Here is a 24,647-nt window from a genome sequence, read left to right on the forward strand (position 1 = left end):
CCTGGTCAGCCTGTCATGGAAAGTGTTCCTAATGTTTTGTCCACTCAGTGTATACGAAACGATTTACAACTTCCAATGGTCCTCTGAGTTGAATCTGTATGACCTGTATATAACCAGTGTATTACTGACCTGCTGATACAGACAGGACCATCTCTGGGCCAGTGGTGTGGAAGGAAGGAGTTGGGTCGGAATAGGTAGAACTAATACAGGTCTAGGCTGATAATAGATCATTCTTGAACAGAGATGTGATAATCACAAAATAGAGGATATTTCTTGAAGTCATAATTGGTTTGTGATTAGTGCCTGTGCCTAATGAGGAATTATACAAGTAAACACAACCTCAGTTAACTCAGAACTAAAATCTTGTGTAATTTGGTCAGATGCAGTGTGTTCGTGAGAGATTAGTAAACACACAATGCATTTCTTTAGAAATCTCTTTTATTACCATGACATTGTATCTGTAAGTATACAATACACTAATCATGGTTATTAAACACAAATGCCTTGGATTTACTACAGGTTAATCAACATAAACAAGACATTGGAATTAGAATGCCAAGCTGATGGCTGAAATGAACCAACCTGGGTATCAAACCAATCCATTGACCTACTTCTCTCTTCTACAGTTAGGATTAGGGTCACAGTTCTCCCCAAAAGTTCTTACTGACGCCAACCCTGTCACTCGCAATGGCTGCGTTTACACAGGCAGTCGAATTCTGCTTTTTTTTCTCTCCGCCAAATGTTGTTTTCTTGACCAATCACAGATCTTTTAACACCAGATCTTTTTCAGCGCTAGTCTGATTGGTCAAAAGTCACTCAGAACTGGTCCCTTAGATTTTAGTTATCACTTATAGCTACCATTTCATCAAAATATTTTTTCTCTCTTAATAACTCATCTTCATTCAATAATAGAATCAAAGCATAATTTTGTGCATGTAGTTCAGATCAAATTATCAAGGTGGACAGACACTTGTAGGCATGTCGTTGAACCAAAAACAAAGCCTGAGGGATCAACCTTGCCTACATTTCTCTATTCAATGTGCACTTATGGTCTACGGCCCTGTGTTTTAGGTTATCATCAGTGTTGTAAAGTACTTAAGTAAAAATACTACTTAATGTAAGTTGTTTTTTTGGTATCTGTACTTTACTATTTATATTTTTTAATACCTTTACTTCAATACATTCCTAAAGAAAATAACCAACTTTTTACTCAATACATTTTCCCTGACACCCAAAAGTATTTGTTACATTTTGAATGCTTAGCAGGACAGGAAAATTGTCCAATTCACACACTTATCAAGAGAACATCCCTGGTCTTCTACTGCCTCTGATCTGGAGGACTCACTGAACACACATGCTTTGTTTGTAAACGATGTCTGAGTGTTGGAGTGTGTCCGACTATCCGTAGATTAAAATTTTAAAATGGTGCCGTCTGGTTTGCTTAATATAAGGAATTAGAAATTATTCATCATTTTACTTTTGATACATACGTATATTTAAAAGCAAATACTTTTAGACTATTATTCAAGTAGTATTTTACTTGGTGACTTTCACTCAAGTCATTTTCTATTAAGATATTTTTTTACTAAAGTACAATATTTGGGTACTTTTTCCAACACTGCTATCATAATATATGCCATTTAGCTGACGCTTTTATCCAAAGCGACTTACAGTCATGTGTGCATACATTCTACGCATGTAACATGACCAAAATTTGAACCTTTATTTGAAGCCTTTTACAGAAATTAGAATTACACCAAAAATTAAAACAAAAGTCTGAGGATGGTACTGGAAGAATTTACATAAAAAGACAGTTTGAAAAAAAGCTTTGTAGAAAAGGTTCAAATCCAGGTCATGTGACATGATTGCCCAAAACACAGGACTCTATGACATCATGACTTGGCATGTTCAAAGACCCTGCTTTAACAGATGAAATACTCAGCAGACAGGGCTATCAAGCACACATCAAAACCATATTAGCAGTACCATTGGTTGACAATAAAACAAGTCCTTTACTAACATGACAGCAAGCAACAAGGAAACATAGATCTTTATGATGATACAGGAACCCTTTGTGTTTAAAGGAAAATATTGATTTGAACATAAAAGATTAAGTGCTTTGCGTCATCAAATGACATTGAGAAAAGCTCTAAATGGACTGTAACCAAATAGTAAAGGGAGTTGGTATTTTTTCTACTCGTCATTGTAGTTATGAAGTATCTTCTCAACCAGTATTTTATGAATAGAAACAAACACAATATCAGTCATCATTGAACAAAAAGGCACCCTGGCCTGAACTTAAAGAAAAGCACAATGGCAAGGAGTGAAATCCAATAGAATTTCATATAAACATAACATGTCTACTAAGTCATGTCTGTCTTTGAAAACATTCATGAAGTCAAATGTGATGCACACACGTCATAATATTCTATGGAGACATTACAGAGAATACAACTACCACAACAAATCACTCTTCTCTTCTGCAAGAACATCCGATTATCCTGTGTGTTCATTCATTGTGATGCTCAACATTATACGGACAAAGGCTACGATGTCAGCACTGCAGAAGAGGAAGCAGACATGTTAGGATTTAGACGTGAGCGTCAGCATTATGTCCAAGGACAAAAAGTGGAAAGTAACATGTACACACACATACAAATCCATCAATGTAATGGATTACATCATCATCATCTCCCTGATATCAGGGTCATTAATTACAGAGCTGCAGATTTTATCATATCAAAATAATCTCTGGCATGTAATGCCACTTGACATCTAGTCTATTCAGGCTGATTAAACAGTCTGAAGACACACCTCTGTCTCATTATTTATTACAACCAATTAAATGTCGCCACAGAAAAGAAATAACATTTTGCCTGACATAAACTACTCATTCCCCCAAAATAAATGATAAGCAGTCCAGTTAACACCACAGAGTAGCTAATCCATACATACAGAGAAAGAGATCGACAAAAGAGAGAAAGAGCGAGTGTTTGAGCATTTGAGAAAGAGATTACATTTTATTAACGATGAGACACCTCCATGGGGGCATAATCATGAGATGCTTCGCAGACATGGGACCAGAATTACATGAAGCAAATCATTACTAGAACCCTCTCTGCCTCCATCACCAGAGCCTCCCAGGACCAATCCAGAGCTTAAAAAGGACCAGTAGTTCAGGGGCAAAGAATGGAATTTTCTACACCATTGTCCTGTTTTTTGCTAAGGGGGGCTTCCATGTCTCTAAGAACACACTCCAGTCTTCAACTTTCCCTCTCGTGTCACAGGACATGACAGTAATCTTCTTCCCCCCCCCTTGTCCTCCTCCAGTGGAGTACCCCTGTCATCCAGATTAGTCCCAGAACTGATATTTGAACTATGACCTAATGAACTCATGTGTGTCCCTTAGCAGTCCCTTAGAAGTTCAGAGCCATCTGTACATGTGGGCACTGCTTTGGCAGCCGCTTCTGAAAGACACAAATAAAGACGGTCATTTTTACATAACATTATTCACCATTAGCTGATGGCATAACATCAGCTGATCTTCCTGTAAATTGCATTGGTACTCTCTTTATAAAGCCACTATGCAAAACACAACCATCATTACATGAATATAAAATGTATTTCCACATGTCTCCTCAAAATATAAATATGAATTATTATATAAATGATTGATTGAGGAACAATCTTCTGAGGAATGTGGCTATTTTTCTTGATTGTTGTTGTACTGATCTGATTTTGATTCAATTTTGTCTCATGAATTGTATGCGCAGGGCTGCCTTGTGAAAGAGACCCTGGTCTCAATGGCGACTCCCTGTTTAAATAAAGATAAAATAGAAAATTAAATAAAAACGATTGACCTCACCCCAGGGAACCCTCCTCAAAAGGTCAAATGGGGGGGGGTTATTTTCTTCTGTTTCACATGTACAAGTGTGTGATGTGAAAATGAAATGTGTTTTTTTTGCATATCCAACTCCCCCGAGACAACCTTGGAGAGTTGTGTCATGGGGTCAACCATTATTGACAACGACCCTGGAGCAATTAAATCAAATAAAATGTTATACGTCACATGTGCTGAATACAACAGGTGTAGTAGACCTTACAGTGAAACGCTTACTTACAAGCCCTTAACCAATAATGCAGTAAAAGAAAAAAAAAAGAGAAGAAAAACAAATAATTAAAGAGCAGCAGTAGATAACAATAGCGGGGCTGTATACAGGGGGTACCAGTACAGAGTCAATGTCAATGTGCAGGGGCACCGGTGTCAAGGTAATTGAGGTAATATGTACATGTAGGTAGAGTTACTAGTGACTACGCATAGATAATAACAGAGAGTAGCAGCAGCATTCAAAAAGTCTGGGGCCATTTGATTAGTTGTTCAGGGTCTTAATGCAAAAAGTCTGGGTAGCCATTTGATTAGTTGTTCAGGAGTCTTATGGCTTGGGGGTAGAAGCTATTTAGGAGCCTCTTGGACCTAGACTTGGCGCTCCAGTACCGCTTGCCTTGTAGTAGTAGATAGAACAGTCTATGACTAGGGTGGCTGGAGTCTTTGACAACCTTTAGGGCCCTCCTCTGACACCGCCTGGTATAGAGGTCCTGAATAACTGTAAGCTTGGCCCTGGTGATGTACTGGGCCGTACACAACAGGAAGTATAGGAGGGCTGAGCACGCACCCCTGAGGGCCCCCGTTTTGAGGATCAGCGTGGAGGATGTGTTGTTATCTGGGGGCCCTCCCCATAGTGCCAATTAAAAGCATTCTCTCATAAGCGTTCCTTTTGTCCAGGTGGGAAAGGGCAGTGCGGTCATCTGTGGATCTGGAGGTCAAATGGACGAGTAGCAGTTGTACCCTACCAGGCAGTGGTGACACAAAAGACCCTTTATATAAAAATCCCCATAACATGAACATTAAATGAAAGAAACCGGTATTCAAGGATGCTCTCAATGGTACAGCTGTAAAAAATATTTTAAAATATAATGAGGTGCAAAATCTGTTTAGGACCCATGCAAATCTTTTCAGACTCTAAATATGTGATTGCTGAGGGAGGTTGAATAGGTTTTGTTCATCAATGTGCCCCTCTTCAGCGGCTGTCTTGGTTCAAGTTCATCAAAGAAAACTTGTGGACTGTGGTAGTTTGTTGGTGATGTGGGGGGAGGAAACGGGCGAACTCCGCAAGGAACTTGCATCAGCTCTCAACCTGCTCAACAGCCCCGTCGATGAGAATGGGGCATGCTCGGTCTTCCTTTTCCTGTAGTCCACAATGACCTCCGCCCTATAGGCTGTCTCATCGTTGTCAGTGATCAGGCCTACCACTGTTGTGTCATCGGCAAACTTGATGGTGTTGGAGTCGTGCCTGGCCGTGCAGTCATGAGTGAACAGGAAGTATAGGAGGGGGCTGAGCACGCACCCCTGAGGGGCCCCTGTTTTGAGGATCAGCGTGGAGGATGTGTTGTTATCTACCCTTACCACCTGGGGGCGGCCCGTCAGGAAGTTCAGGATCCAGAGGGAGGATTTCAGAGGGAGTCCCAGGGTCCTTAGCTTAGTGATGAGATTTGAGGGCACTATGGTGTTGAACGCTGAGCTGTAGTCAATTAACAGCATTCTCTCATAAGCGTTCCTTTTGTCCATGTGGGAAAGGGCAGTGTGGAGTACAATAGAGATCGCATCATCTGTGGATCTGTTGGTGCAGTATGCAAATTGGAGTGGGTCTAGGGTTTCTGGGATGATGGTGTTGATGTGAGCCATGACCAGCCTTTCAAAGAACTTCATTGCTACAGACGTGAGTGCTCCAGGTCGGTAGTCATTTAGGCAGGTTACCTTCGTGTTCTTGGGCACAGGTCTGCTTGAAACATGTTCGTATTACAGACTCAGACAGGGAAATGTTGAAAATGTCAGAAGACACAGCTCATTGACTGCGGTTTTAGTGCCAGCATCAGTCTGTGGTGGTATGTCAACAGGTAAGAAAAATACAGATGAAAACTCTCTAGGTAGATAGTGTGGTTTACAGCTTATCATGAGATACACTACCTCAGGCGAGCAAAACCTTGACTTCCTTTGATATTGTGGACCAGCTGTTGTTCACATATTAGCATAGGCCCCCGCCCCATGTCTTACCAGGGGCTGCTGTTTTGTTCTGCCGATAGAGTGTATAACCCGCCAGCTGTATGTTCTTAATGTCGTCGTTCATCCACAACTCGGTGAAACATAAGATATTGCAGTTAATGTCCCGTTGGTAGGACATACAAGTGAGAAGAACAAGTATTTGAAACACTGCCGATTTTGCAGGTTTTCCGACTTACAAAACATGTAGAGGTCTGTAATTTTTATCATAGGTACACTTCAACTGTGAGAGACAGAATCTAAAACAAAAATCCAGAAAATCACATTGTATGATTTTTAAGTAATTCATTTGCATTTTATTGCATGAGATAAGTATGATACATCAGAAAAGCAGAACTTAATATTTGGTACAGAAACCTTTGTTTGCAATTAGAGATCATACGTTTCCTGTAGTTCTTGACCAGGTTTGCACACACTGCAGCAGGGATTTTGGCCCACTCCTCCATACAGACCTTCTCCAGATCCTTCAGGTTTCGGGGCTGTCGCTGAGCATTATGGACTTTCAGCTCCCTCCAAAGATTTTCTATTGGGTTCAGGTCTGGAGACTGGCTAGGCCACTCCAGGACCTTGAGATCCTTCTTACGGAGCCACTCCTTAGTTGTCCTGGCTGTGTGTTTCGGGTCGTTGTCATGCTGGAAGACCCAGCCACGACCCATCTTCAATGCTCTTACTGAGGGAAGGAGGTTGTTGGCCAAGATCTCACGATACATGGCCCCATCCATCCTCCCCTCAATACGGTGCAATCATCCTGTCCCCTTTGCAGAAAAGCATCCCCAAAGAATGATGTTTCCACCTCCATGCTTCACGATTGGACATGCGCTGGCTTGAGCAGGGGGGCCTTGCGTGCGCTGCAGGATTTTAATCCATGATGGCGTAGTGTGTTACTAATGGTTTTCTTTGAGACTGTGGTCCCAGCTCTCTTCAGGTCATTGACCAGGTCCTGCCGTGTAGTTCTGGGCTGATCCCTCACCTTCCTCATGATCATTGATGCCCCACGAGGTGAGATCTTGCATGGAACCCCAGACGGAGGGTGACTGACCGTCATCTTTAACTTCTTACATTTTCTAATAATTGCGCCAACAGTTGTTGCCTTCTCACCAAGCAACTTGCCTATTGTCCTGTAGCCCATCCCAGCCTTTTGCAGGTCTAGAATTGTATCACTGATGTCCTTACACAGCTCTCTGGTCTTGGCCATTGTGGAGAGGTTGGAGTCTGTTTGATTGAGTGTGTGGACAGGTGTCTTTTATACAGGTAACTAGTTCAAACAGGTGCAGTTAATACAGGTAATGAGTGGAGAACAGGAGGGATTCTTAAAGAAAAACAAAGAGGTCTGTGAGAGCCGGAATTCTTACTGGTTGGTAGGTGATCAAATACTTATGTCATGCAATAAAATGCAAAGGAATTACTTAAAAATCATACAATGTGATTTTCTGGATTTTTGTTTTAGATTCCGTCTCTCACAGTTGAAGTGTACCTATGACAAAAATTGCAGACCTCTACATGCTTTGTAAGTAGGAAAACCTGCAAAATCAGCAGTGTATCAAATACTTGTTCTCTCCACTGTACGTGCTTTCAGTTCATTCCATTTATTTTCCAACGATTGAACATTAGCGAGCAGGACAGAAGGCAATGGCAGATTAGCCTCTCGTTGCCTGATCCTCACAAGGCACCCTGATCTTATTCCACAAAACCTCAGTTTCCTTCTCCAGCGAATCCCGGGAATCTGGGCCTGGTCGGGTGTCTGTAGTAGTATATCCCTCCCGTCCGACTCATTGAAGAACTCTCGTCCAGTTTGAGGTGAGCAATCTCAGTTCTGATGACCAGAAGCTATTTTCAGTCATAAGAGACGGAAGCAGCAACATTATGTACAAAACAAGTTACGAACAACGCAAAACAAAAAATAGCATGGTTGGTTAAGAGCTGATAACACTGCAGCCCTAACCTCCTGCGCCAATTAGGGTTAAATGCCTTGATCAAGGGCAGATTAAACGATAGTCGGCTCTGGGATTCAACCGAAGTGAATAATCAACCTTTTGTTTACTGGCCCAACACTAACCGCTAGGCTACCTGCTGCCCTCGACAAGACTACCTGCCCACCCTCATGACCCCTGACCTCTGTCCTTCCTCTCCTGGGTCTCCTCGGCGGCTGTCTTGTCAGCTCTGAAGAAGATCCGAGCGCTGCTCAAGGAGAAGTGAAGCAGTTCAAACTCCTGTAGGAGACAACAGAGACGGGGCATTACTGATTGAGTGGTTGGTTGGATTGATTATTTCAGTGTCTACACACAAAGCTGCCAAGCTCATATTCCCCTCCTCTCCTTTTGCAGCAGTAGGTAGGATACCCATTCCCCATAATCACTGGTCCAGGATCAGATATTGTCAAACCCTCATGATTGTCAAGGCTTGGACTTGACGTTGAATAATCTAACCCTAGATCGGAGGTCAGTGGTCAGCCATGTACCTGCAGGTAGATGTCCAGTCTCTTCTGGGTGAGGTTCATTGTCTGCAGGAGCTTCTCATCCTGACTGGTGGCCTGGACATTCTGCTCCTTCACCACAGCACTCATCTCCTTCATGTACTTCTCCCTGACCGCCTGGAACCAGTGGAGGGAGTCAAACTCCAAGTATTGGTCCAGCAGCTTAAGGATGTAGGCCACACCTGGGGCAGGAGAGTGGAGAGGAGAGGGAGAGGTAGGAGGGAGAGGAAGGGGTAGGAAGGAGATTGGGGGATGGAGAGGAGAGGGAGGGGTAGGAGAGAGAGGGAGGAAGGAGATGGGGGGATGGGGAGGAGAGGAGAGGGAGGGGTAGGAGGGAGAGGATGGAGGAGGGTATGAGGGAGGAAGGAGAAAGAGCAAGAGGAGAAGAGGAAGGGATAGAGATGAGGTGAGAGTGAGATAATAACGATCAGTGAAAATCATCAACAACTAATGTGAAAGTTTTATCCTATCCTACTACATACAGTGATCTGTGAAAGATCATACCACACTGACTCACCCATGGCAAAGCCATCATCTGTGAAGGCTGCCCCTCCTTTGTTCTTCTTGTTGAGTTTCTCCTTGCAGCCAATGGAGTGCTCCACAAAATTCACCGTCTGAAGGAGAGAAAAGGAAAGGTTGTATAAGAGAAGGTATCTGCTGCTTCAGAACAGAAAGTTAGATGGACAGGGAGCGAGCGAGAGATAAACATAAAGGAGAGAAGGATGGACAGACTGCTCACAGAGATGGGTGAATGTCTGAAAGACAGAGATGAAGTGCTCAGACATGAGTGGGTGAAAGATGAATAGAGAGATGAGTGAAAGAGATGAACAGAGAGAGGAGTGAAAGGACACACCAGAGGAGGTACGATCATGTAGAAGTTTCTCAGGTGCATGTTCTTGATGCTGCGGAACTCGGGGGCGAACACTCCCACCAGCATCTTGAAGTACTCTGTCCCCTCGGCAGAGTTACTGGTCAGATCCCCCAGCACAGAGTCCAGCAGGCTGAGAGGAAGACACATTCAGAAGAGATAAGAAGACTTTATTTAGCCCATAGAGAGCAATTGTTTTGGTTAAAGCTGTGTGAATTGAAATACATCATCAGGTGCACACAAGCATACCTGGCAGCTTTCTGGGTCTCCTCTGAAAGCCCCTCCTCCTTCACCAGCTCCTCAAAGTTCACTATATCCTCCAGGTCAGGGACAAACCTGGGAAACACACAATACACAAGTGGGTTTATGGTTCACCATTTACTATAGAACTGACTGGTTACCCACAACCCCCTTTACAGTACTACATCTCCAAAAACGACATTACCCATAACCCTTACAGCACTAAATCTCCAAACTTGGAACTAACCTGGGAAACACAGTGTAGAACATTCCATATCTTAAAAACACTAGTTATAAATACTATCAATGCCCTGTGTTTGGTACCTGATGGCGCTGCTGCAACAGTGAAGTCCTCCAGAGCGGATCATGCGCACGTAGCCCATGGCATTACCGATCTGGCTAATCAGCTGTCTAAACTGGTCCAGGTAACTCTGCCCGTCTGGGGTGATGCCAAGCTTCCTGATGCCACGGTTAAACTTCTCTGCCCTCTCAAACGGGTACTAGATCAAACATAACACAGACATATAGATATGGCAATACAGTCAGAGGAAATGTCAGACTGGGAGCAACACTCCCGTTCGTTTGTGACTAGTTCTTCTATTCCCTAAAAGCTAAAGGGAAAGACCGGTCATGAATGTATGACTTCACAACAGATTTTTCCCACACAACTGAAGAGGTGAAGTGAGCCCCGTTACCTTCTGGTCTGACTGGTCTTTGGTCTCCCTGAAGAAGCGGATGTCTTTGATGAGTCTGGACTTTATGTGCTCGTCGTACATGAACTGACTGAAGATGTAGAACTTCTTCCTCAGGAACTGGTAGGTGAAGTTGACCGTGGTGTTCATGATGCCCGTGCCGTGTGTGCGGATGGAGTTGGCGATGTGGCGGATGTTGATGGTGTTTAGGTGCTTGTTGTTGCTCGTCTTCTCAATGAAGATCTGAGGGACAGGCAGACTGGTGAGACAGACCGGTGAGACAGACAGAACAGATAGGATTGAGAGACAGAGACAGAGCTTACCTGGTTGTTGAGGTTGTAGAGATAGCGGGATACAAACACATGGATGTTCCTCATGATCTCCAACACATCCAGTCCCTGGCCAGAGCAAAAGGACACTTAGGCCAGGATTCAATCAAATAGCACTGTGTCGACTATTCGCCATTGTTAGATTCTGGGTTAAACTTGGAACATTGTTATACTCAGCAGTATAGTATCTGAGGAGTGAAAGAGACTGTTTTTTACATCAGAAGTTAATGGTTATCTGTAGGAGCCAGATGGCTTTGGAATGTGTTGGGTGGACGGGAGGAAGTCGCAGGGTTGCTAGAGGGGATACGGGTAGAGATCTTTGGATAAGGCATCAAGGGGGTTGAGGTCAGGTCAGATCCCCTTAAGGTTGAAACAATGGTTATTACGCTATCACTTTGTCTTCCTGTCAAACCATAAAAGATGTAAGGATTGGAGAGAAGGAGAAGAGCCTAAATTGGAGTAATATACTTGTGGTGGTGGAAACATGTTGTCTGAATGCAGCTGTATTGACCCTTTGGGAAGAATTAGACTTGGTTAATCTTTCAGAATGTCCGTTGAGTGTTTCACTCTGAGAATTAGAACCTAACACCATTTAAAAGGTCATTTCCGATTGAGCCGACATAGCCTAGGTAGCTTTTACCATGAATACAGTCTCCGGCGAATGAGGGAACATTGCGTTTAAAGAGTGCATAGCCAGAAAAACCGCTCGGATTGAATCCTGGCTTCAGCAGACTTCATCAAATGACACACACACACACACACACACACACACACCTGTTCAAGGGTCTGGCTGGGCAGATGTGCCTCTGTCATCATGAGTCCGTAGCGCTGTGTTGCCAGGTTCCTCATCTCGCTGTAGGTGGCCCAGTCATGCAGAGCCACTGTGGTTAGGTTATAGAACGTCTTATCCAGGTAGTGGGTCACATAGGCTGTGAGGACGACACACACGGTGAGACATACTCTGAGACAAAGACACACACAATTATGCATAGAATATACTGAACACACATGTTGGTAAAGGACTTGCAAAAGCACACACCCACCACACACGCAAACACACCACAGTGCTGTATCCCAGGGGCCCATCCAGTGCGTAGCTACCTTTAATGTGTATGAAGCGGTTGAAGAAGCGGATGGGTTTGAGGTAGAAGAAGTGGGCCAAGTCCTTCATGCCCACCTTGAAGGGGTTCCTGTCATCCAGCTTCAGGTGTGTGTGGACAGACAGACGCAGGTCCTTCTCTATCTCTTTACACAGCTTGTCCAACAGATGCTGAGAGGAGAAAAGGATGAAGGGAGGGAGGTGGAGGGTGAGATTTATACAGGGAATAGATATACAGGACCAGTCAAATGTTTGGACACACCTACTCATTTAAGGGTTTTTCTTTATTTTACTATTTTCTACATTGTAGAATAATAGTGAAGATATCAAAACTATGAAATAACACATGAATCATGTAGAAACCATGTTTCTGTTACTTGAACTCTGTGAAGTATTTGTTTGGGCTGCAGTCTGAGGTGCAGTTATTCTAATGAACGTATCCTCTGCAGCAGAGGTAACTCTGGGTCTTCCTTTCCTGTGGCGGGTCTCATGAGAGCCAGTTTCATCATAGTTGCTTGATGGTGGAAAGCTGTCATCAAGGCAAAGGGTGGCTACTATGAAGAATCTCAAATATAAAATATATTTTGATTTGTTTAACTCTTTTTTTGGTTTCTACATGATTCATGTGTTATTTCATAGTTTTGATGTCTTCACCATTATTCTACAATGTAGAAAATAGTAAAAGAAAGAAAGAAAAAAACAGGAATGAGTAGGTGTGTCCAGACTTTTGACTGGTACTGTATAATTAATTAATTCATATATATACAGTGGCAAGAAAAAGTATGTGAACCCTTTGGAATTACCTGGATTTCTGCATAAATTGGCCATAAAATTTGATCTGATCCTCATCTAAGTCACAACAATAGGCAAACACAGTGTGCTTAAACTAATAACATACAAATGATTGTATTTTTCTTGTCTATATTGAATACATCATTTAAACATTCACAGTGCAGGTTGGAAAGACCCCCAGGCTAATGACTTCTCAAAAAGGTCATTGGTGTCAGTAGTCAACTAACCTGGAGTCCAATCAATGAGATGAGATTGGAGATGTTGGTTAGAGCTGCCTTGCCCTATAAAAGAAACCTCACTAAATTTGAGTTTGCTATTCACAAGAAGCATTGTCTGATGTGAACCATGCCTCGAACAAAAGAGATCTCAGAAGACCTAAGATTAAGAATGGTTGACTTGCAAAAAGCTGGAAAGGGTTACAAAAGTATCTCTAAAAGCCTTGATGTTCATCATTCCATGTTAAGACAAATTGTCTATAAATGGAGAAAGTTCAACACTGTTGCTACTCACCCTAGGAGTGGCTGTCCTGCAAAGATGACAGCAAGAGCACAACGCAGAATGCTCAATGAGGTTAAGACGAATCCTAGTGTCAGCTAGAGACTTACAGAAATCTCTGGAAGATGGAAACATCTCTTTTGCGAGTCTACGATACGTAAAACACTAAACAAGAATGGTGTTCATGGGAGGACACCACAGAAGAAGCCACTGATGTACAAAAAAAAGGCACAGCACACCAACATCAAAACCTCATCCCAACTGTAAAGTATGGTGGAGGGAGCATCATGGTTTGGGGCTGCTTTGCTGCCTCAGGGCCTGGACAGCTTGCCATCATTGACGGAAAAATGTATTCTGAAGTTTATCAAGACATTTTGCAGGAGAATGTAAGGCTATCTGTCGGTGAAATGAAGCAACCCGATTGAGATGCTGTGGCATGACCTCAAGAGCGGTTCACACCAGACATCCCAAGAACATTGCTGAACTGAAACAGTTTTGTAAAGAGGAATGGTCCAAAATTCCTCCTGACCGTTGTGCAGGTCTGATCCGCAACTACAGAAAACATTTGGATGAGGTTATTGCTGCCAAAGGAGGGTCAACCAGTTATTAAATCCAAGGGTTCACATACTTTTCCCACCCTGCACTGTGAATGTTTACAGTGTGTTCAATAAAGACATTAAAATTTATAATTGTTTGTGTGTTCTTAGTTTAAGCAGACTGAGTTTGTCTATTGTTGTGACTTAGATGAAGGTAAGATCACATTTTATGACCAATGTATGCAGAAATCCAGGTAAGTACAATTGTCACTGTGTGTGTGTGTGTGTGTGTGTGTGTGTGTGTGTGTGTGTGTGTGTGTGTGTGTGTGTGTGTGTGTGTGTGTGTGTGTGTGTGTGTGTGTGTGTGTATGTATGTATATATATATATATATATATTTTTTTTTAAAGCTACCTCTCCTCTCCTCTCAGTTGCTTCTCCCTCCCTCTTCCCTCCTCACCTCATTGAACACCTCCATGATCTCTGTGTCGTAGCTCTCCAGTAGCTGGTCACATGACTCCATGTGTTTGGCATGAAGCATGGTGGGTACGCTGTCCCTCAGGGCGCTGAACATGTACTGCACGAGCCAATCATAAACAGTCACAGGTAGGAGTGACAGCAGGACCGGCGAAACATATCCAAAGACCAGGATAAGGGACAGCCAAGGGGACCAATCAATGCATCAAAAGTGACAACAGGAACCAATGAGAAGCAGAACAGCGAGCTACATATTGGTAGAGAAGTGCTGGCAGTTGATAATGTTTATGGGTAGTATGTTATGAAAGTGAGAGTAAGGATATCGCTTGAAGCTGAGAGAATAGAGGTGTGTTCAGTGCTTACATGTATCCGTGCAGCATCTACAGCGTGGTCATACACATCATCCAGGTAGATGGGAAATACAGCTCTGTGCCAGTACAGGAAACTACAGTCACACTGGACCTTCACCCTGATCAGAGAACAGTGATATATTAGATACCTGTACATCACATTCATATACTTACGTTTATCAAAAAAACAGTTTTCCTGGGATTTTTAGTTTGCTTAAATAGAACTGAATACTTGTGTTAGGTCCTATAGCTAATGCCTAGGCTTTATCGGGCAGTGTGTTCCCCTCACCTCTCCTTGAGCTCACTGATCAGGTCCAGCTTCTTCAGCACCAACTGCAGCGGGAGCAGCTCCTCGTCTTTGAAGGTTTTCTGGAAGAATTTGGAGGAAGTTACCATTGCAACATAACCTTCAGTTCACGTAAATATTTTCACCAAATTCCCAGTTGGAAGATTCCTGGATTTTCTGCTCATTCCCTCCGGATTCTAGGAATGTTCTATCTGGGATTCTTGGAAACCCTGGACATTTTTAGAAAATTACCAGAATTTTGCAAGCCTAGGCAGCAGAAACTTGAATAATGGTCATACCATCTGTGTTCCCACACTAAGGGCCAGGGAGACCACTAGGCGGCGCTCTTTAGTGCTGGGCCCATTGAGAGCGTTCTCTGCCATCACCAGAGATGACAGCACATCCAGACGCTGCTCGCTATATTTCTTGTCAGAGATCACCCTTTTCTACAGAAGAGAAACATATTCAAACTGATGGGAGAAATGATAGAAATGTATTTCTTTGTCAGATGTGAATATGGGGTGTATAAATGTTGCATTTCTGTAATCCACTGCGTGTAAATTGAATTTCCCTACAAAAAAAAAGATCCCGAATTGAGATGAGAGTAGTGTTTACCTTAGCGGTGCCAATGGAGTTGAGGGCCTGGGACTGCAGGTGCTGGGTTATGTGGGAGACAGAGTCAGCCACCACCATGGACCGCCTGTGGAACGTGTGCTCCACTGCCTGACCAGGGAGGAAGTGACATCACACCTCATTAAAATGTTGTGTTTGATACATTCACAATGTTTCATCTACAATTATTTATCACAATGCACAACAAATTAGCACACACACCTTGAGCAGCTCGACCAGTCTACAGAGAGCTTTGACGGAGGCCTTGGTCATGGGTCTCTGCATGGACATGTACAGGTTCATGGTAGTCTTAATGATGGTGCCGATACTGTAGGCATACAGGATACCCTGCAGGGGAGATATGGAAAATAATATATGACATAAAATCATCCCCCTGGTACCGTTTGAGCAGTTTCTGAATGGTTAGTTAATAACGTCAGTCCACACCTGCACAAAGACGTTACATCTGCTACTGAGGTCCTCTGACAGCTTGTCGTTGCGCTGCTCCTTCGACGAGATGGCCTCCATTTTCATCATCCAGGACGTCACAAACACATAGTAAGACTGAACATCCCTGACAGGGAGAGAGAAATCATACATGTACATTACCAGTTAAAAGTAACTCATTCAAGGGTTTTTCTTTATTTGACTATTTTCTACATTGTAGAATAAAAGTGAAAACATCAAAACTATGAAATAACACATATGGAATTATGAAGTAACCAAAAACATTTTTTTTTTAATAAAATGCGTTAAACAAATCAAAATATATTTCATATTTGAGATTCTTCAAAGAAGCCACCCTTTGCCTTGATGACAGCTTTGCACATTCTTGGCATTCTCTCAACCAGCTTCATGAGGTAGTCACCTGGAATGCTTTTCCAACAGTATTGAAGGAGTTCCCATATATGCTGGGCACTTGTTGGCTGCTTTTCCTTCACTCTGCGGTACAACTCATCCCAAACCATCTCAATTGGGTTGCGGTCAGATGATTGTGGAGGCCAGGTCATCTGATGCAGCACTCCATCACTCAATAAGGATATTGTTCAAATAGCCCTTACACAGTCTGGAGGTGTGTGTTGGGTCATTGTCCTGTGGAAAAACAAATGATCGTCCCACCAAGCGCAAACCAGATGGGATGGCGTATCACTGAAGAATGCTGTGGTAGCCATGCTGGTTAAGTGTGCCTTCAATTCTAAATAAATCACAGAGTGTCACCAGCAAAGCACCCCAAGACCATCACACCTCCTCCTCCATGCTTCACGGTGGGAACCACACATGAGATCATCCGTTCACCTACTCTGCATCTCACAAAGACACGACGTTTGGAACCAAAAATCTCAAATTTGGACTCTGCGATCTAATGTCCATTGCTCGTGTTTCTTGGCCCAAGCAAGTCTCTTCTTATCGTTTGTGTCCTTTAGTAGTGGTTTCTTTGCAGCAATTCAACCATGAAGCACTGATTCACGAGGTCTACTCTGAACAGTTGATGTTGAGATATGTCTGTTACATGAACTCTATGAAGCATTATTTGGGCTGCAATCTGATGTGCAGTTAATTGCCGATTTCTGAGGCTGGTAACTCTAATGAATTTATCCTCTGCAGCAAATCAAACTTTATTTGTCACGTGTGCCGAATATAACAAGTGTAGACCTTACCATGAAATGCTTACTTACAAGCCCTTAACCAACAGTGCAGTTCAAGAAATAAGGTAACTCAAGCACAGGTAACTCTGGGATCTTTCCTGTGGCAGTCCTCATGTGAGCCAGTGTCATCATAGTGCTTGATGGTGTTTGTGACTGCACTTGAAGAAACTTTCAAAGTTCTTGAAATTTTCCAGATTGAATGACCTTCATGTCTTAAAGTAATGATGGACTGTCGTTTCTCTTTGCTTATTTGAGCTGTTCTTACCATAATATGGACTTGGTCTTTTACCAAATAGGGCTATCTTCTGTATACCCCCACTACCTTATCACAAAACAACTGATTGGCTAACACACATTAAGGAAAGAAATTCCACAAATGTACTTTTAACAAGGCACACCTGTTAATTGAAATGCATTCCAGGTGACTACCTCATGAAGCTTGTTGAGAGAATGCCAAGAGTGTGCAAAGCTATCATCAAGGCAAAGGGTGGCTTCTTTGAAGAATCTCAAATTTAAAAAAAGATTTAGATTTGTTTAAAACTTTATTTGGTTACTACATGATTCCATATATGTTATATCATAGTTTTGATGTCTTCACTATTATTCCACAATGTAGAAATTAGACAAAATAAAGAAAAACCCTGGAATGAGTACGGTAGGTATGTTCCATCTTTTGACTGGTACTGTATGTTAACTCAGAGGACACAGGAAACAGACTATGACTCCCCTCATGTTCTACTGTTATCTAGGGTTTAAAGCAAAACAAATCTTGTAAATGTGATGGATTGCCTGATGGACATACTTGGTGAGAGTCTGTGCTCTCTGCTGCAGATATGCGTCTCTCTGTGCTCTAACGCTCTGAACACTCTTCTTGTCCATAAGCTTGGCTGCAGCCGGGACCTTGGCCATGAGGAAGGTGTCAGGGAACCAGATGATGTTAGACGTCAGAGTCACTGCAGGCACCTGAGGGGAGAGGAGACGGGAGAGAGGATGAGAAGGGAGAGGGAGGGAGAGAGGATGAGAAGGGAGAGGGAGGGAGAGAGGATGAGAAGGGAGAGGGAGGGAGAGAGGATGAGAAGGGAGAGGGAGGGAGAGAGAGGGGAGAGGGAGGGAGAGAGAGAGGATGAGAAGGGAGAGGGAGGGAGAGAGAGAGGATGAGAAGGGAGAGGGAGGGAGAGAGAGAGGATGAGAAGGGAGAGGGGGGGAGAGAGAGGATGAGAAGGGAGAGGGGGGAGAGAGAGGATGAGAAGGGAGAGGGAGGGAGAGAGAGAGGATGAGAAGGGAGAGGGAGGGAGAGAGAGAGGATGAGAAGGGAGAGGGAGGGAGAGAGAGAGGATGAGAAGGGAGAGGGAGGGAGAGAGAGAGGATGAGAAGGGAGAGGAGGGAGAGAGGATGAGAAGGGAGAGGGAGGGATGAGAGAGGATGAGAAGGGAGAGGGAGGGAGAGATGAGAAGGGAGAGGGGGAGGAGAGAGATGAGAAGGGAGAGGGAGAGAGAGGATGAGAAGGAGAGGATGAGAAGGGAGAGGGATGAGAAGGGAGAGGATGAGAAGGGAGAGGATGAGAAGGGAGAGAGAGAGGATGAGAAGGGAGAGAGAGAGGATGAGAAGGGAGAGAGGGGATGAGAAGGAGAGAGGGGAAGGGAGAGGAGGATGAGAAGGGAGAGGAGGGAGGGGATGAGAAGGATGAGAAGGGAGAGGAGGGATGAGAAGGGAGAGGAGGGAGGAATGAGAAGGGAGAGGGAGGGAGAGAGGATGAGAAGGGAGAGGGAGGGAGAGGAGGATGAGAAGGGAGAGAGGATGAGAAGGGAGAGGAGGGAGAGAGGATGAGAAGGGAGAGGGAGGGAGAGAGGATGAGAAGGGAGAGACGATGAGAAGGGAGAGACGATGAGAAGGGAGAGAGCAGGAAAGATGTGAGAGGGAGAGAAAGGGGAAAGGATTGAGAAGGGTTAAACCACCGCACTCCCACAAGATAAAAATACCTAACAAAAATAAAACTCAACATGCAACAATTTCAAAGGTTTTACTGAGTTACAGTTCATAGAAGGAAATCCGTTAATAGAAATCAATTCATTACGCCCTAGTCTATGGATTTCACAAGACTGGGAATATAGATATGGATCAGAAAACCAGTCCAGGCTGTTGATTGTGGCCTGTGGAATGTTGTCCCACTCCTCTTCAATGGCTGTGCGAAGTTGCTGGATATTGGCGGGAACTGGAACACTCTGTCGTACATGTTGAACCAGAGCATCTCAAACATGGTCAATGGGTGACATGTCTGGTGAGTATGCAGGTCATGGAAGAACTGGGACATTTTCAGCTTCCAGGAATTATGTAAAGATCCTTGCGACATGGGGCAGTGCATTATCATGCTGAAACATAAGGTGATTGTGACGGATGGCTGACCTGTAGTCAGGTCAAGACCCTGGTGAGGACGACAAGCATGCAGATGAGCTTCCCTGAAACGGTTTCTGACAGTTTGTGCAGAAATTCTTCGGATGTGCAAACCCACAGTTTCATCAGCTGTCTGGGTGGCTCGTCACAGACCAAACTGCATTTGAAGAAGCCGGATGTGGGGGTCCTGGGCTGGCGTAGTTTCACATGGTCTTCAGTTGTGAATGTAATGTTTATTTATTTAACAAGGCAAGTCAGTTATTTATAATGACAGCCTACCAGGGAACAGTGGGTTAAGTGCCTTGTTCAGGGGCAGAATGACAGATTTTACCTTGTCAGCTCAGGGAATCGATCCAGCAACCTTTCGGTTACTGGCCCAATGCTCTAACCACTAGGCTACCTGCCGCGACATTCATGCAGTCAGCATACCAATTACACACTCTCTCAATTTGAGACATCTGTGGCAAAATGTCAAATTTGAGATTGTCTTTTTATTGTCCTCAACACAAGGTGCACCTGTGTAATGATCATGCTGTTTAATCAGCTTCTTGATATGCCACACCGGTCAGGTGGATAGATTATCTTTGCAAAAGAGAAATGCTCACGAACAGGGATGTAAACGAATTTGTCCAGAATCATTTGAGAGAAATAAGCTTTTTGTGCCTATGGAACTAGGATATTTTACTTCAGCTCGTGAAACATGGGACCAACACTTTACATGTTGCATTTATATTTTAGTTCAGTGTAGAAAGAGGGGGAATCTAATCGCAACTACTATGATGTGTTGCTAATATGTCTATGTTGAGTTTATATTTTTGTTCAATGTATGTTCACACACAAATTCAACTACAGAACCTGAAGTCAAACACACACCTTTTTGCAGATGTCTAGCAGGGCTTTGTAGAGCTTCTTGTCGACACTTCTGAAGATGTGAAAGTGAAGAACGTAAAGTCCACAGACCCCAGCATACTTATCCCTCTGGTCTATCTCTGAGGGCTCACCTAAAACAGACCCCAGACACACTAACTAAATATACACATCAGATTTCAAGCTTAATTTTCTGTCCAGTAAACAACGCTGAAATGTGTTGGACCAAAGAGACTGACCGATCTTTGACTCCACGTTGGTGAAAATGGTGCGGATGTTGAGGGCAAACTCCTCAGCGAAGGCACTGTTTTTAGAGACCGACACTCCCTCTCCTGGGTCATCAAACCTCTGCTCCACACACGCCTGGCCAACGCACACAGACAGATGGGTGAGTTCAGGAGTAGTAGTAGTACCCCCTTTCAGCAAGGTGTTCAGAAACTAAATCTGAAACCTTCATGCATATTCAAATAACATTTTATTTGTCACATGCGCCGAATACAACAGGTGTAGGTAGACCTTACAGTGAAATGCGTACTTACAAGCCCTTAACCAACAATGCAGAAAAATAGGTATTAAGTAAAAATAGCAGTAGCGAGGCTATATACAAGGGGTACCGGTACAGAGTCAATGTGCGGGGGGCACAGGTTAGTCAAGGTAATATGTACATGTAGGCATATTGAATGAGACCCAAGTCACCCTCACCAGGAAGTGATGCCACCAACATGAAACCACTGAAGGGCGTACCCACCTGGAATATCATGCCGTCCAGCAGCTGTCCCTCTAGCTTAAAAAGCAGCTTCTCAAACGGCTTCAGCTTCTCCTCTGGGATGGCAAACTTCCCAGGGTTATGATGCACTGACTTCAGTAACCTAGGAAGGAAGAGGGACTAAATAAATGTATCGCCTTTATCTTTCTGTATATCATCATGCATCGTTGTGTTTGTACCTCTTGTACATCTTCCAGTGGTCTTTCAGGGTGCCGTGATTCTCCATGATCTCATCCAGAGTGAGCAGAACCACCAACAGCTCCCCCAGGTGCTCATACACTGTCTGAAAATGAACTCCGGACGACTCAATGATTTTTGTGACTCCCCTGAAAAATGAATAAGAGTAAAAAAATTAAGCTCCAGTACATGTGTGTGTGTCTGTATGGGTGTGTGTGTGTGTATGTCTGTATGGGTGAGTGTGTGTGTGTCTGTATGGGTGAGTGTGTGTATGTCTGCATGGGTGAGTGTGTGTATGTCTGCATGGGTGAGTGTGTGTATGTCTGCATGGGTGAGTGTGTGTATGTCTGCATGGGTGAGTGTGTGTATGTCTGCGTGGGTGAGTGTGTGTATGTCTGCGTGGGTGAGTGTGTGTGTGTGTGTGTGTGTGTGTGTGTGTGTGTGTGTGTGTGTGTGTGTGTGTGTGTGTGTGTGTGTGTCTGCATGGGTGAGTGTGTGTGTGTGTGTGTGTGTGTGTCTGCATGGGTGAGTGTGAGTGTCTGCATGGGTGAGTGTGTGAGTGTCTGCATGGGTGAGTGTGTGAGTGTCTGCATGGGTGAGTGTGTGAGTGTCTGCATGGGTGAGTGTGTGTCTGTATGGGTGAGTGTGTGTCTGTATGGGTGAGTGTGTGTATGTCTGCATGGGTGAGTGTGTGTATGTCTGCATGGGTGAGTGTGTGAGTGTCTGCATGGGTGAGTGTGTGAGTGTCTGCATGGGTGAGTGTGTGAGTGTCTGCATGGGTGAGTGTGTGAGTGTGTGTGTGTGTATGTCTGCATGGGTGAGTGTGTGTCTGTGTGTGTATGTCTGCATGGGGGTGCATGTGTGCTTCTCCACATGAGATTTGGTTCTGGGTGCCAAGATGAGTCCATGTCTTACTTGTTGCTGTTGTAGAGTGCCGCCAGCTGATGGACAATGTTGACCACCACCTCAAAGCACCGCGACACAAAACAGGACAGCTCCTACAGCGGAGAATGAAGAGGAGAAATTGAGAGATAAAGGGAGGGACATTCCTAGAACTACAATAAATCTCCCCTGGGTAATTCCTCAGTTTTACTCTCACGACTGACCTGAAAGAAGGAGATGAACCGGCCCATCTGAACCTGTGACTCTCCTTCAACCACACAGCTGTCTGACACTGGAACACACACACACACACACACACACACACACACACACACACAGTTAGACAAAAAATAACAATAATTCAATAAAGCTACATGAATCATAGATGATTACCTCCTTCACCATAGTACAGCAAGCCATTGTAAAACTTGATTTCCCCCTACAGAGGGAGACAAAGGCATATACAATACAGTAAGTCGTGTATTTCAAAAACTGTTGCAATGACTCGCTGCCAAGCAGACTTCCTGAAATATTTGCATGTGCAAACAACACACACACACAGTGTGCAATTAAAGTTGAACAAGACCTTTAATCAATGAAGAAACATCAAGCTTACCTCATACTTCAGCTTTTTAACCTCACTGCAGAGGGCTGCATACACTGTAATGACTTTGTTCAGAACCTGTGGAGAGCAAAGACCAAAATAATATCAACTCCACACTTGTACATTTGAGTTGCAATCTTAGACCCGTTCCCTTCTTAGTAAAATTGCAAGACTTTATTATGATCTCTTGGATCACAGCCAGCAAATTCATAGCATTGTGCTGCTAGGGATTTACAATACTTCCCTAACATAATAACATACATGAAACAAATATATTTATGGCTTAATTAGTTTCATAATTTACATGTCTGAGGAAAGTTTATCTTGGCTTCATTTACCTTGTTGTCAGTTTTAATCAGTTCCAACAACGAGGACTGTTCATATGGGAGAAGCTGAAAGAGGAAGAGTATCAAAACATTGTTTTGTTTCATGTCCCCATAGAATCCACATAGAAGAATGGAGAATGGACATCGATAGAGCTGTCTGTTCTATTCATTCTATTATGGAGATCAACATCACTGAAGGTCACTTCATTCTAAGTCAACATGATCCCCAAGTCATGACACTGACTGCAGCCAAAACACGAGCACTGGAAAACTGGCCCAGACTCAGTTCCAGCAGGACAATGTCTCTGGAAAGTTAACCTGAGTGAATGTCAGGATGAGAGAGGGAGAGATACCTTCAGGGCTATGGGGTCCAGGGTGAAGTCCCACACGTCTCCTATGGAGTCGTCGAGAGCGTCCTCAATGCCTTTCAGCTGAGAGGTGTACTCCTCCAGAAACTTCCCATAGTTCTTCTGCTGCACCTCCGTATGGATCTCTGGAGGGACAAACAGACAAGACATGATCACAAGATTAGCAGCCCATCAATGTAAATCCGGAAGAAAGAGGATACACTTTGAATGCATGAGCTTTTAAGTTACAGCACTACTGTGATGCCTGTACTATAGCCTCCTGTCAACTCAACTGTCAATCACATGAATGAATTGCTAGCTGATATGCGGAGGTGAGAGTTATGTGTCTAAGTTAGCTAGCTACGTGGCTAACATAATTGGTCGTTATTGCTTTTTTAATGGGTCAAACGTGCACTATATCTTTCCTGAAAATCTAGCTGTGTGAGGCAATGGTTACCTAGATAATGAATTCAACATGACGGCCTGTTGCTGGCCAGTATTGTGCAACAACAACACTAGGATTAGCAAGACGTTTAAACCAACCATCGCAAACTATAATAATTGGCTAGCTAACTTCTGACATGTGACAGGCGCTTTAACGTTATCGTCTGGTAAGAAAACAAAAACATTGCAGCTCAGGCAAAGCGAATCTGGGCCAGACAACTTGCTAACGTAGATCGCTAGCCACTCAAGCTAATATGCCTGGCTTCAAGCCCATGAGAATTTCACCGGTAAGCAAATCACACTTTTCTATCCGGATAGTTAAAAAGCCAACTAAAAGCTACTTACTCGTAGACCCATCATCAAATCTATCAAATTCCCAGTCAGGAGAAATCGCCTCCACCGCCATCGCAGTGCGATTGCTCCACTGATGTTAGTGGTAACCGTTGGAGAAAGTGAATGTGAATCTCATGATTTGCCCCATGACTTCAGGGTGTTTATGGGTAATGTAGTTTTTACAAAATACTGTACAGGCGCAGAGTTTCTAAACCTGTACTGTCTTTGGTACAGGTGTGTTGGGGATACTACTCAAATTGATATACACTGTGGTTATTCATGGACAATTACATATCCATACAACAATAACAAATATGTTTTTTGTCCTAAATGTATATCGCCTATTTTATTGTGTCATGATCATACCATAGGTTATTTAACACAATGGTATGAGATTATTAGGCCTACCAAAGATCCGTATCCCCGGATCCGTGGATGGGTAAAATCACTGGGGAAGCCAAGCCAAGCCAGTAAAAAGCCATACCAACCTATGTTGTGA

At 43.6% G+C, this 24,647-nt stretch overlaps 1 protein-coding gene across 1 annotated transcript; it reads right to left on the reverse strand.

Annotated features, from left to right (window-relative positions):
• Window positions 1–1,992: 1,992 nt before the first annotated feature.
• On the reverse strand, window positions 1,993–24,294 carry washc4 (WASH complex subunit 4). Its single transcript, XM_035737713.2, has 30 exons — window positions 24,161–24,294; window positions 23,378–23,517; window positions 23,037–23,090; window positions 22,711–22,776; window positions 22,488–22,533; window positions 22,319–22,386; window positions 22,128–22,210; window positions 21,215–21,361; window positions 21,018–21,138; window positions 20,509–20,632; window positions 20,276–20,403; window positions 17,814–17,974; window positions 15,813–15,939; window positions 15,588–15,713; window positions 15,369–15,476; window positions 15,053–15,199; window positions 14,757–14,836; window positions 14,481–14,586; window positions 14,101–14,217; window positions 11,822–11,990; window positions 11,495–11,649; window positions 10,715–10,789; window positions 10,395–10,634; window positions 10,024–10,199; window positions 9,709–9,795; window positions 9,445–9,592; window positions 9,109–9,205; window positions 8,577–8,773; window positions 8,232–8,328; window positions 1,993–3,467 (listed from the first exon to the last, which is right to left on the reverse strand). Exons 1-30 carry the CDS (start codon window positions 24,219–24,221, stop codon window positions 3,406–3,408), a joined length of 3,513 nt encoding a protein of 1,170 aa, XP_035593606.1. The 5' UTR covers window positions 24,222–24,294; the 3' UTR covers window positions 1,993–3,405.
• Window positions 24,295–24,647: the final 353 nt, after the last annotated feature.

This window comes from Oncorhynchus keta, chromosome 26 (assembly GCF_023373465.1).
Source record: "Oncorhynchus keta strain PuntledgeMale-10-30-2019 chromosome 26, Oket_V2, whole genome shotgun sequence".
Taxonomy (NCBI): domain Eukaryota; kingdom Metazoa; phylum Chordata; class Actinopteri; order Salmoniformes; family Salmonidae; genus Oncorhynchus; species Oncorhynchus keta.